General features: G+C 43.3%; 1 protein-coding gene across 2 annotated transcripts; it reads left to right on the plus strand.

Annotated features, from left to right (window-relative positions):
• The first annotated feature begins 1,765 nt into the window (after positions 1-1,765).
• Positions 1,766-18,880, plus strand: LOC120056473 (RNA-binding protein Nova-1-like). 2 transcript variants are annotated; one of them, XM_039004645.1, is made up of 5 exons: positions 1,766-1,922; positions 8,487-8,630; positions 16,448-16,664; positions 17,057-17,081; positions 17,864-18,880. In XM_039004645.1, the coding sequence occupies exons 1-5, from the start codon at positions 1,766-1,768 to the stop codon at positions 18,878-18,880; spliced, it is 1,560 nt and encodes a 519-aa protein (XP_038860573.1). The 2 variants fall into 2 exon arrangements, with proteins under 2 accessions (XP_038860573.1, XP_038860574.1); XM_039004646.1 differs by lacking the exon at positions 17,057-17,081 and having other exon boundaries at positions 16,448-16,614.
• The last annotated feature ends 492 nt before the right edge of the window (positions 18,881-19,372 follow it).

Consider the following 19,372-nt stretch of genomic DNA (forward strand, 5'->3'; position numbering starts at 1 on the left):
TTGACTTATACCTAGTATGTATGTAACAGTATAACTTTAAACCGTCCCCTCGCCCATACCCGGGCGCGAACCAGGGACCCTCTGCACGCATCAACAACGGTCGCCCACGAAGCATCGTTACCCATCGCTCCACAAAGGCCGCGGCCCTTGCAGAGCAAGGTGCAACCCTACTTCTAGGTTTCAGAGCAAGTGACGTAACTGATTGAAACGCTACTAGCGCGTACCCGCTAAGCTAACTAGCTAGCCATTTCACATCCGTTACACTCACCCCACTTTCAACCTCCTCCTTTTCCGCAGCAACCAGTGATCCGGGTCAACAGCATCAATGTAACAGTACAACTTTAAACCGTCCCCTCGCCCCGACACGGGCGCGAACCAGGGACCTTCTGCACACATCAACAACGGTCGCCCACGAAGCATCGTTACCCATCGCGCCACAAAGGCCGCGGCCCTTGCAGAGCAAGGGGAAACCCTACATCTAGGTTTCAGAGCAAGTGATGTAACTGATTGAAACGCTACTAGCGCGTACCCGCTAAGCTAGCTAGCTAGCCATTTCACATCCGTTACATGTAGTTACATTATTTCATAACTCAATGCAAGTTCACACCTGTCATTTTGGTATATGAAAGTTGGTGTAAGAAAGTATGAAGACAGTAAATTTAAAGTGGTTTGGTCCATTTCTGGGGTGAACAAAAGCGTACCTCCATTTTATTTGTACATATTTTATTCACCTGCACCTGACAAACTGCACGATGAACTTCACCACCTTGGGTACGGCTATTTTGTTGGTAAAAGTGTGTTTGCTCCACTCCGGTTAGAAAGTAGTCAAACGTGTTCCATGTGAACTTTTCATGTTTCAGGTCAAAATGTGCTTTATTTATCCTATGCGCGAGTTGGCTATCAGAAGGATCACACTATCAGGTAGCCTAATTCATAAGTAGCTTTAGGGCCTATTTACAAAGTCGCATGATTTTTTAAAACTTAATCAATTAAAAGCAGTATCATTTGGCTGATATTTGCATTTTGTTTGAATGTGCAAATTTTGCAAGCTTCTTGCCTTTTTGGACCAGAAAGGCCATAGGACTAAAAAAGTGGATGCTGAACCACGTGACGTCAGCTTGTTCTCTTCTGACAACCTTTCGGTGGAAGAAGATGCCCTGGTGTCTCGTTTGCTTCATCTCACCGGTCAGCGGCAGTGTGGTCGACTTCAGAGCTTTCAAATAATATTTCCCTCATGTACTTCAAAGACAATAACAACAGCTGAACTGCCGTGGACTTACTGTACATGTTTATCCCAGAAGATGGCGTGAAGATGACTTAAAAATATATATATTTTTCCCGGGCTATTCTTCGCAAATCTTTAAAATGTTTATATTTTTGATAGGCTAGTTCATCACTGTCACTACTGACTTACGGCATTATTTTAATGCACCTTGGTGGACTATTGCGTATGAATCACGGGCAAGGGGACACCACCACTGAACACAAAGCTTATGAAGTGACAGGCTAATGAATGCATTTCGCTCAATGGATTTTTATATTTAGCTTTCTGTGACGCTCTATCAGCCAACTGCAAGCAGAGTCGAGAAGAACAAGCAGGACCGAATGCGCTGTGTTTCCTGTCATTTTGGTGTTCTCAAAGAGGAAATCGGAGACATTTTAAGTCAAGAAGGAAAACTTGGATCATTTTGTGAGAACTCGCATACATGTAATGTGGTGAGGGCGTTGTGGAATAACGCAAATAGGCCTATACAAACTGGTCAGAATGATGGCCGGTGGAGCAGTTGAACAAAACGGGATATTCTTGAATCCTCTTCATCACAATCAACATCCCCACATGGAGTCAGATCCCCCCGACTCTCGTAAACGACCACTAACTCCGACGGAGGAGGACTGTTGTACCAAGCGCACAAACACGGGAGGTAAGACATTGCACACCCACCGTAGGCTACATTGTCTACAGCGTGATCAAGCAGTAACTTATGTTGATCAAGCAGTAACTAATGTTTTAGTTACTGCTTGATCACAGACGCTCTTATCCAAAGCAACGTGCAGGATCAATTAGGGTTAAGTGCCTTGCTCAAGGGCACATCGACATATTTTTCACCTATTTGGCTCGGGGATTTGAACCAGCGACATTTCAGTTATTGGCCCAACGCTCTTAACCGCTAGGCTACCAGTCGCAAACATTGGGATCCTATAAATACATGGAATGACATCTGATTGACATAGTAGAAAATAGTTGACATAGATCAGCAGTTTCTAAGGCCCTCAGTGAATGTAAAATGTCATCAGCCCATTACATTTGACAGAGAACTTAGAAACTGCTTATCTATGGCAACTATTTTCTAGTATGTCAATCAGATGTCATACCATGTATTTATAGGATCCCAATGTTTGAATGCATAAGATTATACAACTTTTGTAGCCTATGTTTCGCAAGCATGCTCTGACTTAAGTTTCAAAGCACATTGCATCAATGTATATAAATACTTATTGTAGCCTAGCTATTGGTCTCGCTACTTACATAATTACATAAAATACAGTGACCCATTTGGAACCTGTCAGGTTTGAACCCAGTCACCCCTTCATGTTGCACATCTGGAGATTCGTTATGAAATTTTCTATTGAGTGGAACATTTATGTTGCAGACTCATGGGACCTCAGAAACATAGTAAATGAGATGGTCGCTGATAGTTCACTTCAGAAAAAATACCACTAAGGAAAATAATTGAAATGTTTTTCTTTAGAAATGTGATCTGTGAACATCCATAATTTGAAACTGTCACAATTGACTATCAGTGAACAACAACTTCTAATACATTATGTTCCTGTCATAGCCAGTTACTTAGAAAGCCACGGTTTGTTTCTGCAGAAATAGTCTCAATAAAACTAACACAATTTACCAACCACTCCATAGAACACAATGAAATCTTTACACCCCAGAGCACCCAATGTAATTCACTTATCGGCTACACGCTAAAATAGGTTACCTACGTAGTCGTAAACTGGTAGACAACCACATAGAGGATGGAAAAACAAACGGAACTGATCGACAACATTTCAAACACACTTTTGTGTTTTCTTGTGAAAACACAAAATTATGTGATTGCAGCATGTTGATACAGCATTTAAAGCATTAATTTGAATCTTTGTTCAGGGGTAAAACAAATAGCAAACCCGAAATAGATAGCCTGCAATGTGTTGCTCACACGTTTGCAATATGACTCATCTAAAACACTAGTGACATTTCAGTAATATCATTGAGGATGATGCTGTTGGTGACGGCAAAAACATTATTCCTTGTTTAGGCAAGTCTCCCCCCCCCCCCCAATTTTTTATAATGAATGTATGAGGTAGCCTATAGAAAGGGTTATTCTAGACCAGCACACAGGGACCACTTATTCCATTAGATGGAATAATATGGTAATAGTACAGTATGTCTGCAGAGAATAGGCTGTTTACTTTTCACCAGCTGGGGTAGACAAAGCCAATTGGTAGGCTATCTTTGGATGTTACCGTGTAAGGCACCAATAATGTAATATCTTACAACCAATAATGTCAATCTGTAAAAATAAAATGTAATCGCGGGATTAAGTTTAATTAGAATTTATAAAATATATTTTCCTCCACGAGATAATTAGACTATCTGTGATTTTCTTCACTGCAATAATTTAAAACACAAAATGTCCACATTGCATTTTTCCATTATCCATAGAACAGTCCGAATGTATATCGAGTTTTAAGGTTAATGTGATCTTGGTTGTATTATCATCAGGTTTCATGTCATTTAGGCTATTTAATAGATAATACGTAATACGTTTTTTTCTTGATGATTCTCAGCCATCTTGGTCATTACATAACACATTGTATCTGATATTTATCACATCATTCTTGTTGATCATTAACATGACTGCCAGTTACCATAAAAAAGGAGTAAGATGCTGGAGATTTTACTGCTGTGTGCTTATTGTGCATTTAGGATTGCTGGAGAATTACTGCTTAACTCGAGGAGGAGGAGGAGGAGGTAGCCTATTTCTTTTTCCTTTTTTAAAATCAGCAACACCCCTCTCCTCAAAACTAACATTTTTCATTCATCGCTCATGCTAATTTAGCCTGTAATTACCCATGTCCTGGATTAGGTATGATATGGTAATGTTGCTAATGGAAAGGTTGGCAGAGGAATGTGAGCTGGGTTTTTTGGGGGGGAGAAGGACACAGGTGCCCTTGCAGAGCAATGTGACGTGAGCGGACTATGAATTTGCCAGGTGGCAGAGGGAGAGAGGGGGGAGCCTACAGAGAGACAATGCTTATGTAGCCACACCAGTGAGTCCTGGTGACACAATTAATGGTTTATTGGTATCATTTACTGGAAGACGGTCGCAAAGATGTTTATCTGCCTCAGTTATTACCCCAGTTTGCTCTATGATTTAAAGACATTGGAAATGTATCTAGAAAATGAACAAAGCGGCTAGGCAAATGGTACTAGTATTTCTAGAGGTTCCCTGGAAATTACTACTGAGCGGAGCCACCCCCCCCCCCCCCCCCCCCCCCCACCCACCCACACACACACATAGGATACTGCTCTCTATAGTCTATACGATTTATAGACGTAGTGATTGGCTTCGTCGCCCTCCTCCCCCCACCTAGACCATTCTGCGGCACTGCCATTTGCAGTGGTTGATGAGCCCCCCCCCCCCTCCCGCTCAAACATGGCCGTCTGAGGGAAGAGGGGTGGGAGAGATTGGAGAGGGGTTGTACAGAGCACACTCTCAGATCACTCCTCTCCTCCTCCTCCACCTCCTTCATCATCCACTCACTGCATCCACACACCTTTTCAATCATCACTCAAGGTAACCCCACGCTCTCTCCCATGAAACGCACAAACCAACCCCACTACCTGTTTCACTTTTGTAATTTTCAACGGAAAAATAAATTGAATGGGCCGCTACGCTTTATAGTGCTGCGTCAAAAGAGGCGGACTGGGGGAGAAAATCTGATTTTTTTGGGACAGGCATTGGGGGGTGGGGGCATGACGTGCTGGGGGAGGAGGCTGCCCATTGGCCAGACGAGTTGTCAGTCGTCCACGCTGCTGCAGACGGACGGGCCACTCGATGAATATGGATGAGAGCAGTGAAAAGGGTGATGCGGCAGGGAAGACCCCCCCCTTCAAACCGGTGCAGGCTTGAACAATGCGTGGCGTCTTTCACTGAAAACACTGAGAGCCTGCATTAGCATTTTCTTAGACAATTGAGGCTCTGGCCAGCTGCAAGCATGGCTTGGATGTTGCGGTGAAATCATTTTTTTTAACCCACTGATGTATTAAACCTCGGTGAAAAAGGTTGACTGGCCGCATTCCTCAACGCCACCATTTCACCTATGACTAGCCTAACGTTAAGGTACCCTTAAGAGTTTGTACCGCGGCATTGATGGCGATCTGACAGAGGATTTTACCAGCAGATCTCAGAATGGGTAAGAGCCAAACTGTTTTTGTTATGACTTGTTGAATTCATTTATCACACTCAACTCTTTATATTTGATTACCTGAAATCTCATCTGCTCATTATTGCCCGTTTTGTTCCATCGTCCTTGCTGCCTGTTAGCGGCAGGTTGGTCCATTGACATGCAGAGTGGGTATTTGGAGGGGTAGTGGGGGGGTGGAGGCCCACCCCCGTTGAGTGACTTCACTAAACACGTTTGGCTCGTTGTCTGTGTCTCCAAGCTGTCCCCCCAGTATTAGATGCATGGGTTTGAACTCAACACCCTCAATTGGCTTAACGTTAGCTCCCCAACATGCCCCATACTGCTCCCATTCCCCTGGCGGATTGCAGCAACAGATTGCCATGTTTACTCTACCACATGACACCATTGAAACCTGTTACTGTGATTTTTCAGACACTAGGACGGAATTAATTATTGACTAATGACAAAACGCTGCTGTGAGGGCAATGGAGGGAATCTCAATGGTATGCTCTCCCATGCTGGGTTCACCCTGGTTTTAAGACACATAGAAACGGGGACTTGTACACTCCTGCCAACACAGGTCTAATAGAGGGCATTTCCACTGTTCCATTCTTATTGTTCAGTTTGCCCTGTGTAGAGAGATGTAGTAACATTTGTCCTCTGACTGACAGTAAAAAAGAGCCTGTAGTTCCATGAAGACAATGTCAATGTCTGAGCAATGGTCTTTACTTTTTCATCAAGGTCATCTATCATCATGTTTCTCTGAAAGGGGAAGATGAGTAGAAAGCAGAAATCCAAGCAGAAAAAGGGCCTTGGCTAATGACATGGTTTGTGTCAAGAGTGTAATGCCGTCATAATGGTTTCTCTCTGATTGATAAAGGAATGGCAGATGTTCTCAGAAAGGCTAAATCATTCATCAGTGTGATTTACAATATAGATGTGTTGACGGACTAGACATGTTGAATGTAGATGTTGGTTCTAGTAGTTCTAGTAGTGTGTCCGAGGTAACAGAATGAAATCTAATTGACTTTGGATTTGAGAAATCAACATGTCATGACTGTATTGAGAGACCCAAATGGAACATGAGGGGCATGTTAAAGAATCAGTAGAGAGCTGACACGTAGAGGGACTGAAATCCCGGGATGTCACAGTGCCACCTTCCTTATGATCAGGATCTAATGATCCCATTTTGGAGGCAAACAGAAGGTCAGTCTTAGAACAGTGACATCGATGTGTGCAGAGCTCTATCCATCCATCTTCCCTGGACAAGCCTGCAGATCCATCCCCCTGCATGAAGCTATACAACGACGACACAGGCAAACACGCATCTTGGTGTTGGCACCCAAAATCACCCCTAAAACTAACAACAATGTTGTGATATCGTCATTATATTTTTGTGCTGGTCTGTATTGGAAACACGTTTGTATGCATATATGAACAGTTCTTTGAACGTGCCTTCTTGACAGAGTGACGTCACCCTTGTTGCTGGTTGAGGCATTGAAGAGGTCCCAAAGTGACGTCATTCATTGAAAAACGTATGTTAAAAATAATAGATATCTGAAAAAAACATATTAGATCATTTTTGGGTCATACCAGCACAGATATGTGAAGAATGATGTAGGCTACTATTATCTAATTGATTTCAGGGGTGATTGGGTACTTATTGTGCCCACAGGTTCATACATAGGTCACATGTCTGTCTCCCCTGTTGATTACTTATGTCTGGAATAGCACAACCAGGTGTTGGTTGGTATAGAGATGGAAGAGGATGTGAGTCATCCCAGTTGCTCATTTATTCTGGTTAATATAGGCCTACAGTCAATGAACTAAACAGACCAAACCCAGCTGCTATCGCATTGATGTCTATGGGAGAGCTACCCCTTAAGCAGACCGGTACTGTGACCATTTTTTCCAATGGTAAACTGCCTGAGTGGGACATCTTCATTTATCCACCATCTTTGGGTTGGTATTCACAGTAATTGGCACTGTGTCCAATCCCAACATTAGGTTGATTGCTCTTGTCTGAATTTAGCCTACCCAATCTGGACTTGTTTGGATTGACACACACTGCTAGTGCTCACCTGGGTGATGGTTACAGTAAGTCTTTTTGATTAGCCATTACGTGTATGGAGGGGAACATTCTGAATTAAAAGGTTGAAGAACAAAAGGTTTGGTCCGTCAATTCTTTCAGCGAACACGATATCAATCACTGACTGATACAAGACAGTGCTGTAAGCCACTGAACCCCCTTTTAAATGGGAGGATATTGAGTTTGTCTTCTTGGAAGTATCCAGTTTGATCAAATCTGAGGGATTTCAGTCCCTTAAGCTTGCATCCCTAACATTCATTACTCAGGATCACTGGGTTGGATTTCATGCACTGCAAGCATATGATTTAAGTGTTTTGACATAGTCCTGTGTGAGTAAATTTCAGAGTAATGTTATTACATTCTATAATTTTCACATTATTCTGATGTTGTTTATGTTCTCCTTTGTCTCTTGGATTGCTAACATTATGTAGGAGTTGTCTTGAATTGGACCGCAAATTAGATATTTTGTCCGAAGATTCTGATAAAGGATACTAAAACTCCTTGAAAACAGTTCAAATTAGACCTCTGCAAACTGGAAAGGAGGTCAGCATTTACTCAACAGGAAATCTGGGACAGAATACAGAACGTGTCACCAAACTCTGATGAAATGTGGGACTAGAGGATACAAAAGAATCACACTCCGAAATGAAAACCCCTCCTCTAGATTCCTACCTACCAAAGCCAGTCTGACAAGAAGATATGTGGCTAGCTACCTATTCAAGTGTATGCATCTGAAACGTACATGTTCCTATTGTGAATGATTGAATGGACCCAGAAGCGATACATTGTGAATGTGAATTGTTGTCTACTCCGTGCTGCAGGCGTGTATCGGCTGAGGTGAATGGGTTACTTTCAGTATGGTGTATATAATGTGTGTAGACTAGAGCCTCTTTACTAGCTCTGACCTCCTGTCTGTTTGTCTCTGTCCCTACAGAGGAGGGTGAGTACTTCCTGAAGGTGCTGATCCCCAGCTATGCGGCCGGCTCTATAATTGGCAAGGGTGGCCAGACCATCGTACAGCTGCAGAAAGAGACGGGCGCCACCATCAAGCTGTCCAAATCCAAAGACTTCTACCCAGGTAAGTGGACCTCACTTTGTCCATGATCACATTGTCCAAATGTAAAGGCTTTAGGGCTGACCCCATTTAGTTGACTGGTCGATTGTTTGGTCGATAGGCTGTTGGTCGACTGAGATTTCTTTAGTCGAACAGTCAGTCACAAATCTTTGAGTTCTTTTCATGGTGCACAAGACACCTGTCTGAGTCGCACCTGTCTCAGTGGACTAATCCATTGTGGAGGCCGTGGGGATGGCACAGTCCATCACTGTAAGACGTACTACTGAAATTGTATATGGCTATATTATGTAAGAACAATGGTGCAACACTAAGAAAAATAATATAATTTTATAACAAATGCGCTTTCTCCCGCGTTGCGGTCTGTGGTTCTTAAACATCAGTCTGCTGTTGTTGGCGCCTTTTCCTTGACCATGTTGCTATGTGCATAATAGCAAAGTTATCCAGTATATTGGTGTCGAGAACAATGCCGCGGAGGCACCAGCGGAGTCAGGGGATAAGGAAACAGCCCTTGACTTAATTGTCTAAGAAAAGTAAGGAGAGAGGAAACCCCATCTTAATTAGGTCTATAATCAATAGCCTAACTGTTGAATGTGCCTGGCTTTATAAATCATCCATATTTTTCTACAGAAATAAGACAGATCCTGCTTCTGTTGCCTATTTGAGTGTTTGTTTAATAGCGTACTGATTCTGTGAGCTCCAAGCCTCATTCAACCACAACATGTCGGATAAAGCAATTTCACAAATTCGTCTGTTTTTAATCTTTGCTATGCTGTAATAAAGGGTTTATACTTGTTTTTGTTAGAGCAGCCTCTCGCTCCTATACTCTCTTTTTCTTTATCTCCTTATTGTTATTATTACAATTATTATTATTATCATCATTATAATAATTAGTAATGTCATTATCATTAGTAGGCTTAGCATAGCAGCCTTGTATAACCATCATCGAGCTTTAGGCCTAAGAGCGCATCATGTTTAGCTGTCTTAATACAATAACTTCCCTAGGCCTGTATGTGAATATATATATATATATATATATATATAGAGCCACATATATATATATATATATATATTCACATATAGGCCTAGGGAAGTTATTGTATTAAGACAGCTAAACCGAGAGAGCTGTCTTGGTTGATACAGGCTACTGTATCAACCAATTATTAATTAGTTAATGTCATCACACAGCATACGAGTCATTCATGATTTGAAATGCAATCAAGCATTTTAGTTTTAAAATGAAATAACAAAGGGAGCATTGAATAATTAGCCTAAACTATAAATAAACCGTTCCACGTTGGCAATTGCATTCACAAATGCATGGGACTGTTTTTAGTCTTGCCTGTAATAAAGTCTTTACAAAAAAGGTAAGCTTGTAATGTATTTAGTGTTGTTTACACTGTTCCAAATAGTCAGAAAAAAATAATATTGTAATCTAACAGCACCTGTTTGGCACACACAATATGCACGCAGAACTTGCTCCTTACCTTCCTTATTTTCCTTGATCTCTAGTAGTTTCCACAACTAAGTCAAATGTCCCCCACACAACTGACTTCCCATTTCCTTCCTGAGCAACCAGTAAAACATTCCTCTGTTTTTTAGTTTCTTTTTCACGTCCTCTGCATCCATTTTGCTGTCACGTGTTAAGAGTTTATAAACAATTTATTGATGTGATCATGATATGCTAAAGGTCAGGCCCCATTGGTCACGTGCATTGATGCATACATGTGTCACGTAAAGAGAGCAAGGGTTGAGAGAATATGGAATGTTTTTCCTAAACAAAGTAAGGATTTTGGTAGCAGAACTTTTCAGTCAGAAATGGCTGTAATTATGTTGCAGCTTCAGCAACACGGACAGCGCGACAGCACTGTTGATTTTCTGTGGTGGTCACTGCAGCAGGGAGGAGAGAGACAACGGGTGCTAGTCACACAGGCACTTGCTGTCTGAGCCTGGCCCAGCGCAATCAAATCAATTGCGGTCGGATCCCTTTAGTCATGTGTGTCTAAATTATTTCATCAAACAGTGAGCTTTAAATCATCAGACAAGCTCAGTGCATATAGTTTATTTTATTAAAACACACAGGGTGTGTCTTTATATGGGAAAAATACATGTTTTAACATTTTGAACAATATATTGGTCGAAAGACAACTCTCGGTAGAGCCACTATATTTGTTGTTGTTGGGGACAGCCCTAAAAGGCTTACACACAAGTAAGAGCACCAAACCCATGGCACTCTCTGAATCCAAGTTCAGTAGAAGACTCTGTTATTCGTTGGTTATGCTGCAGTTTGAATTCCAACTGAGGTACCCAACCAGTTTGATCTAACCTTCCAAATGCACAGTATTTGTACCCAGACAAAAGACCCATGCAGATGATACAGCTGCTATTGACGCAGGAGTATCATTTAAAGATGCAAGCAATTTCTCTTTCAGTTTGGCTGCGCTCTTAGCAGGGAGCTGATCCCATTTCTGTGTAAAGTCTGTATTCCCCAGAAGTACTATCATTCTTCATTCTGCTACAATGCAATGACCGCATTTAATCAATTTCCCTCTTAGCTGCCTGGCTGCCATTTTACTCCAAGATGGATTGAGCACATTGTCTAATGTCAAGGACATGTAAGGTACACTGAAAGCACTAGTCGCCCAATAGGGCCTTGTTAAAAAACATGTCAACATGGAAAAGAAATGCTCATGTTTTCCCCAATGACCCCACATTGATGGAGGTCACTGCACTCTCTGGTTGGTGCTGAAGCATCTTGTCCTCGGAAGAGAAATGCCCGAGCCACAGAAAAGTATCTGCGTTTGTCCTTCATGGTTAAGGAAGCTTCAACCTGCTGAAAAATAACAGGTGTTCAGAGGCTCACTTTTGATTAAGTCCAGATCTCTTTTGTAATAACTAATTGAACCAAATGATCATATTTCTTTTGTACTGATCGCCTATTTTCAACACATAGGCAATGGACTGTGGTATTGTTAAACTGAACGCATTTCTGTACCATACAGATGCATAAATGGAAAGAAATTAATGTACTGGCTTTTGTTCCTTTTTACAATATATGGCTTATACTAAATGATGTGATTGCCTCAAGCAACCAATTATAGATGAGCTACATGTAGAAAATAAGGATTAAACTTCCTGCTGAAAACAAAAAGGCAATATGGCTCAAATATGGCCTATTTTCTGCTAAACGGAAGGTGTGATATACTGCACCTTGACTAAACATTGGCAAAGATGAATGAACCTTGTCAAAGAATAGAAGTACAATAAAATGTAATTTTTTGGGTATCCATTTCTTAGACGATCTCCTGTCCCTTGCCCTCCCCCACTTCTGCAATATCTGAAAAACTGGATTCATCGATGGTAACCATGACACGCTGAAAATGAACTCTAGTAATGGCTTACTGATATGATGTATCAGCACTACTTTCTTTGTCTACCTAGAAAACACACATTGAAGCAGTTGTGCTTTTATATCCTCCTCCTCTCTCTGAGTGGTGGATGGGTCCTTGGGGAACCACCTGCTCTGCCCCTCCCCCTCCTCATTATTGCGATGAGTGAGGAGTTCAGGGAGATGGTACTGGCAGTGATTTGATTGGGTGCTGCTAGGGCCCTCCAAAGTGAAATTAAACTACTACACCATCTCACACAATAGTCCAGAATTTCTCTTCCAGAAACTTCAATATTCGAGGCATTTGCACCTGTACAAAGTTTACACCTGTTATTTTCCTAAGGAATTAAAAGACAACAAACAAAGCTATTCAATTGAATGTAATTTTTACAACATTTTTTGTTACCGCAAGTCTATAACCTTAATTTTTGTTCTACCTTTTGTGATTTATTCCCTACTGAACTAAGTGCAAACACATCGTAAATTAGGCCACAATATTTGATCTAACATTTGTTTTTAATGAAAAGGGTAGGCTATACCATTGCAATGACTTTTCCTTCTATCTCCATTCTGTGTTCAGCTATGAGAGGACTGTGCTGACATGTCATGTTAATACCAATACGCACAGTTCACCTCTTAACCTGTAACACTGCAGCTGCCTTGGCTTACCCTTCCTACAGCACAACGAGGAGACAGACAGACAGAGCTATTTCCCCTAGCAATCCGCTCAATAGTGATAGCCGCGGTTAGAACAATCCCAGCACCTCCCGTCTCCCATCCGCCAGTGTAAGACATGAAATCATGAATGGGGGAAGGCCTCGATGGGAATGGGATCTGTACGACTAGGCCCTGCTGTGGCGGCCTGAGATAGATGACTGGAGATAGTGAAGGGTGTGGATGATGCATGATTGTGTGTGAGGGGAGGGGACAGGAGGGCAGGCCCAGAAATAACCTCTCTCTCTCTCTCTCCAGCTGTACTCAAGATGCTCTCTCACTACGCCAAGTTTCCTCCTCCCCTCTCTCCCGAGTCGGTTTTTCTCATAGCATTTGTTCTTAAAAGTTTGGAAGTTTGATCCAGATTAGATGGCATCGTGCTGTCTCTACAGAGTTTTGTTTGGATAGTAAAAAATAGCCCCAGACTCCTTTTTGTGATCCGATCGCATCCTTACTGATACCTTACATGACAAAATTACCCTTCACCAGTATGTAAACAACATACTGTTCACTCATACTGTACACACACGTGTGTACGCAGTCACGTACACACACTGTTCACAGCAGCTGCAAAGGAAGGTGAGAGTCCCTGGTAAGGGTGCAAAGATCTTACAACCAAAAATCCAGACTCCCTGCTTTGTGCAGCTGGCCATCAGCCCAGCTAGCATATAAAGTTACACACTGTGCTGCATGAACAGATAAAATTGATATGATGTAATATACCATAGGAGTTTTCGATTAGCTGAAAAACATAGACTGACCTCACCCTGAAAAACTACACCAAGTCAGTCCATTTTGTGTGAGGTAGTTCCATCAATAAGCAGGTTACAAAATTAAGTAACCTCATTGAAATGCTTTGAAGACAGGCTTTTAGTATTCAGAGTGAAATAAAGATGGTTGTTACCACTTTATAGCCCTCTGCAGTTAAAGATCTGCAGGGTAAGGCTTTGGACTGACGCAACTGGACTACAGAATCAAGGTCCTTCTTCATTCTGCCTCAGGAACTGCTGCCCTGTGTGCCAGAATTCCCTCTAAGATTAAACAGACTGTTATTAAAATTTGTATTACACACATCAGAACCTACATTATAGCTGCTCCTAATAACGCTGTCAAGTAAACCAAGCTCCCAGAGAACCTCAATCCCACCCAAATTGCCCGGACAGAAACAATTGCAGTTCTTAATCAGTCTCAGTCTTGAATGCATGACAGCACTTTGAGGCACAGGTATACATAAACGCACAATGCAACTTACAGTAGTAGCTCCATACGGACTATACTCTGTCCATACTGCATAACATAACTAGTAAAAGCCAATAAAGTTGAATGTCTTTGCTCTGGACTCTAAGATGGGAACAGTGGCGACCAGTCAGGGTTCGGAGTTGGATTGAGTTCGAGTGAGATCCTGGACCGTCCCCAGACTTTGTGGGCTGTGTGTTTTGATAACTCTTGATGGATATTTCCTGAATGTCAACAGGTGCTTCTAGGGGCAGATGTGTGTCACCCAATCCTGTAAGAGGAGATGGAATCACATTAAAAGGAACACAAATACTCGGGCTGGCTTGAGTGGAGCAGTGTCGCCCACAAAACTAACAGGCCAGTCTCAATCAGCAGGTCTTCCTTATAGGAGGGTACTCCCCTGAGTTAAAAAGTTTGGATGACTCTTAGTTGTCACTAGCATTGAAGAAATGTTTCACTTATTGGATCGTTGGATTTGATCAGATTGCTGTCATTTCACGATTCGATCAATTCATTTGTATTTGTGTTTTGATAGACATAACACAATGTAGTGTTTATTGTAAGGCTGGTGTTGTGAGATTGAATGAATAATGTGGGTATAGAAGTATTTAAATGTGCAAAGGAATGAAAGAAAGAGAGCAAGGCAGACAAGGGGAGTAAGAGAGAGAGAAAGATAAACAGTCAAAGGAAGAGAAGATGCAGGCTGTAGAAAGGACATGCGATTGCATCACCTGTTCCTACGGCGCAGCTCCTTAACCATGGCAACAGAATTCCGGTAGGGCCGACAAAGGGGGTGTAGAAAGATGCCTCAATGAGGGAAGGATGTGTGGAGTCTATGGAGGAGGTAGGGGGGCGAGGACAAGCCCAGAATTTCAGGGCCCTGGAAGAGTTACATCATTTAGGAGGAATCCTTTGTCCCCCAAGTGGTTTGTTACCCGAGCTTCTCTTTCAGCTGCTCTGTTTTTGAGCTCCTATATGGGGGGGAGTATTATTGAATAGGTTGGCAGTTAACACCACTGCATAAAGAAACTTATCAAAACTCAAGCATAATTTTTTTTCTGCAAATAGTCACTGCATAAGTAGCTATTCGGTTATAAATGGGGTTGCTTTGCAACAATACTTTTTGTCCTTGGCAAAAACATGTTTCATCCAAGAAATCCTGTTCGTTAAATTGAACAAGGAAGCCTCTTGTAAGTGATATGCTACAGCCACAGCAGACGCTGACCCCAAGGCACAATAATCTACGTTCTCACAAGACTGTGATGCCGAAGTAGTTGCACAACTGAATGCTTTCAACCCAAATGTGTCTTCCACATTTAGCCCAACCCCTCTGAATCTGAGAGGTGTGGTGGCTGCCTTAATCGACATCCACGGCACCCGGGGAGCAGTTGTTGTTGGGGGTTAACTGCCTTGCTCAAGGGCAGAACGGCTGATTTTTCCACCTTGCCGACTCAGAGATTCCTTGCCTGCTCAACCTTTCGGTTACTGGCCCAACGCTCTTAACCGCTAGGATAGAAACTACCTACCCTTAAAAAAAGTCAATAGTATTCTATAGTTATATACTATAGTTTTCACTGTAGTGTTTTTACAGACTTTACTGTATTTACTGTAGTTTTGTGGACATGACTGTTGTACCCTGTAGTATTTACAGCTTACTTAAGTATAAATACTGTTGTAAGAAAAAAATTGTAGTATATACTAGTAATTACTGTAGTGTTTTTGCGGACTATAGTATACTTAAGCAATAAGGCCCTAGGAGGTGTGGTATATGGCCAATATACCACGGCTAAAGGCTGTTCTTTGGCACGACGCAACGCAGAGTAATAATAATGTCGTATTTATTGTAGTGTTTTTGCGGACTGTCATATACTGTAGTATTTACTCTAGGGTTTTTGTGACGTTACTATAGTGTTTTTTAAAATGTATTATATTTGACATAGCAATGAGGGCTTTGTCTTTGAGGAAACCACATTTTCCATAAACTGTAGGTTGGTAAGACTGGAGTCAAATCCGACAGTTTAGAGCTTTTACTCTTTTCTATAACTTGTAGGGAACACAATATATGGTCGATACTTGGCATGTCAGTTTCTCACTTATGGGTGACACAAATTGGGATATATAGGAGGGGAATTGGCAGGGTATATGCAAATTAAGTATTTACTGTAATGTTTTTGTGGTCTGATGTATACTGAATACTACAACATTCTACAGAAAGTGTTAGTAAGCATTTCCTTGGACGATTTATACCATGCGTATAACATGCGTATCCCATACATACGACTAATAAAACTAGGAAAAAAATATCTAAAGAAAAAAATACACATTATTGAGGTATACTACAGTGTGTAGTATAGTATTCTACAGTATACTAGAGTTTACTATAGAATGATTTAGTATTGTAGTATTCTATAGTAAACTGTAGTATTTTTTTCATGTGGGTAGTACTGATACACTGTGATGTTTCTTTTTTGATCTATCCCCACAGGAACCACAGAGCGGGTGTGTCTGATACAGGGTACGGTCGAGGCACTAAATGGCGTCCACAGCTTCATCGCGGAGAAAGTCCGCGAGATGCCCCAGAGCGCCCAGAAAACAGAGCCAGTCAGCATACTGCAACCACAGACCACTGTTAACCCCGATCGCGTCAAACAGGTGAGACACGGTCCATTACAGCCAACCCTGACACGGAACCCAAACCGGCTGCGCACGCGCGACATCGTGCATACATTTATTTTGTCCCCCCACACCAAACACGATCACGACACGCAGGTTAAAATATCAAAACAAACTCTGAACCAATTACATTCGTTTGGGGACAGGTCGAAAAGCATTAAACATTTATGGCAATTTAGCTAGCTAGCTAGCTTGCACTTGCTAGCTAATTTGTCCTATTTAGCTAGCTTGCTGTTGCTAGCTAATTTGTCCTGGAATATAAACATTGAGTTGTTATTTTACCTGAAATGTTCAAGGTTCTATACTCCGACAATTAATCCACACATAAAATGGTCAACCAAATCATTTCTAGTAATCTCTCCTCCTTCCAGGCTTTTTCTTCTTTGAATTTATATGGTGATTGGCATCTAAACTTTCATAGTATTACCACGACGACCGACAACACAGTTCATCTTTCAATCACCCACGTGGGTATACCCAAGTGCCATCTCCTCATTGGTTTATAGAAGCAGATACCCACATGCCATCTCCTCATTGGTTATCTGCTTCTATAAACCAATGAGGAGATGGGAGAGGCAGGACTTGCAGCGCGATCTGCGTCACAAATAGAACTGACTTCTATTTTAGCCCTTGGCAACGCAGGCGCTCGTTGACGTGTGCGAGCAGTGTGGGTGCGCGCAATAATATAGATTTCCAAATTTATTTTGCAACGCGTGCGCGAGCGGTGTAGTCAGGGTATGACCGACCACCATACTTAACATAACCATGGCGTGGACAATGACCTATCAGATATAGAACACAACCGATCAAAGCATGTTACCTCCCTACCTACGATGATCTGTCTGACATGTCAATAGTGTAGACCTGCAGAGTCATAAGGGCACGTGGTCAGCACATGGCAAGAACACAGTCACACTTTGTCTCACAGGGGCATCTGCCACACAACCTGAGCCCTGGCAGGGTCAGGAAAATGTGAGGGCATGGGGTTATTTTTACCGGCCGCCTGCTCGCTAGGTCCTCCACAGTGCCACAGAGCTGGACGGCAGCTGCAGCCTTAACCCCTGGGATTAACACATCGCTGAGTAAAGCAGAGGGCTGGGATAGTAGAATGACTCAGTGAGCGATATCTTTCTCTCGTTCTCTCTCTCTCTTTCCTACTTTTCAATCTCTCTTTCTGCCTCTCTCCCTCCCTTCCTCCTTCTCTCTGGCTCCCACTATTCCTCTGCAGGCTAAGTTAATAGTGCCCAACAGCACGGCTGGTCTGATCATCGGTAAGGGCGGGGCCACAGTCAAGGCGGTGATGGAGCAGTCGGGTGCCTGGGTCCAGCTGTCCCAGAAGCCCGAAGGCATCAACCTACAGGAGCGCGTGGTCACGATCAGCGGGGAGCCCGAGCAGAACCGCAAAGCCGTGGAGATCATTGTCCAGAAGATCCAGGAGGACCCTCAGAGCAGCAGCTGCCTCAACATCAGCTACTCCAACATTTCGGGCCCCGTGGCCAACTCCAACCCCACCGGTTCCCCCTACGCCAACTCGGCTGAGGTCCTTCCCAACGCCGCTGCGGCTGCCGCCACTGCCTCCAGCCTTCTAGGCCAGGCCGGCCTGGCAGGAATGGGCGGCTTCCCGGGAACCATGTCCAGCTTCTCTGGCAATGACCTGCTGGCCATCACCTCGGCCCTCAACACACTGGCCAGCTATGGCTACAACACCAACACCCTGGGACTGGGCCTCAACCCCGCCGCTGCCTCCGGGGTCCTGGCCGCCGTGGCTGCTAGTGCTAACCCAGCTGCTGCTGCCGCCGCTAACCTCCTGGCCTCCTATGCCAGCGATGCCTCCGGCTCCGGCCATCCTGCTGTTGGCCTGGGGGGCTTCTCCCTGGGCTCGCTGGCCGCCGCCGCGGGGGCCTCCAACGGCTACCTGAATGCCTCGTCCCCACTGATGGCTTCCTCCCTGCTGGCCGCAGAGAAGCTGGGAGAAGGGGCCAAGGACGTGGTGGAGATTGCTGTGCCCGAGAATCTGGTGGGCGCCATCCTGGGGAAAGGCGGGAAAACACTGGTTGAGTACCAGGAGCTGACGGGCGCTCGCATCCAGATCTCCAAAAAGGGAGAGTTCATACCCGGCACGCGGAACCGTAAAGTTACCATAACAGGGTCACCCGCGGCAACGCAAGCCGCCCAGTATCTGATCAGCCAGAGGATCACGTATGAGCAGGGTGTGCGTGCCACCAACCCACAGAAGGTGGGCTAAATGGGGAAAAAAGGATGTAATAAAGGAAAGATGGAGACAGAGAAAAGAAAGGGAATCAAGGGTCACGGAGAGGGGAAAAAACGTCCAAATATTCATTCAATATTTCAGTATTAAAAAGAGAAGGTGACAAAGAAGGAGGTGAGGCAGAGAGAAAACCAGGATACGTGTGTGTGATATGTGATTGTGTTTTTAGGACTGAGTTTGTGATGTTTTTTTAAAAGTGGTGTCGAGTCCTTTTGATGACGAGTAAAGCTGAACTGGTCCACTGCTAAGCAGCAGAGTCCACACGATTTCACCCCCTTCAAAAACCTCACAGCTGGGTTTGTTTTGGGTTTCGTTCTCTTCCGTTTTTCTTTTCTTTGGCTGTGTTGATTTTTCAGCTTCAGTTGTAGATCTCCGCTCCCGGTGAGTTGAGGTTCCGGACAGGCTTAAAGAGCAGAGATAGCGTTTTGCTCATGCCTTTTTGCTTTGATGTTAACATCGCTCCATGTG

Source organism: Salvelinus namaycush, chromosome 12 (genome assembly GCF_016432855.1).
Source record: "Salvelinus namaycush isolate Seneca chromosome 12, SaNama_1.0, whole genome shotgun sequence".
Classification (NCBI taxonomy): domain Eukaryota; kingdom Metazoa; phylum Chordata; class Actinopteri; order Salmoniformes; family Salmonidae; genus Salvelinus; species Salvelinus namaycush.

Bases quoted from the DNA above. Each gene is read 5' to 3' on its own strand.
- LOC120056473 (XM_039004645.1), top strand. From the start codon at position 1,766: ATGATGGCCGGTGGAGCAGTTGAACAAAACGGGATATTCTTGAATCCT. The intron at 16,665-17,056 runs GCGCACGCGCGA...AAACTTTCATAG, and splicing joins ACACGGAACCCAAACCGGCT to TATTACCACGACGACCGACA. The intron at 17,082-17,863 runs GTTCATCTTTCA...ATTCCTCTGCAG, and splicing joins CCACGACGACCGACAACACA to GCTAAGTTAATAGTGCCCAA.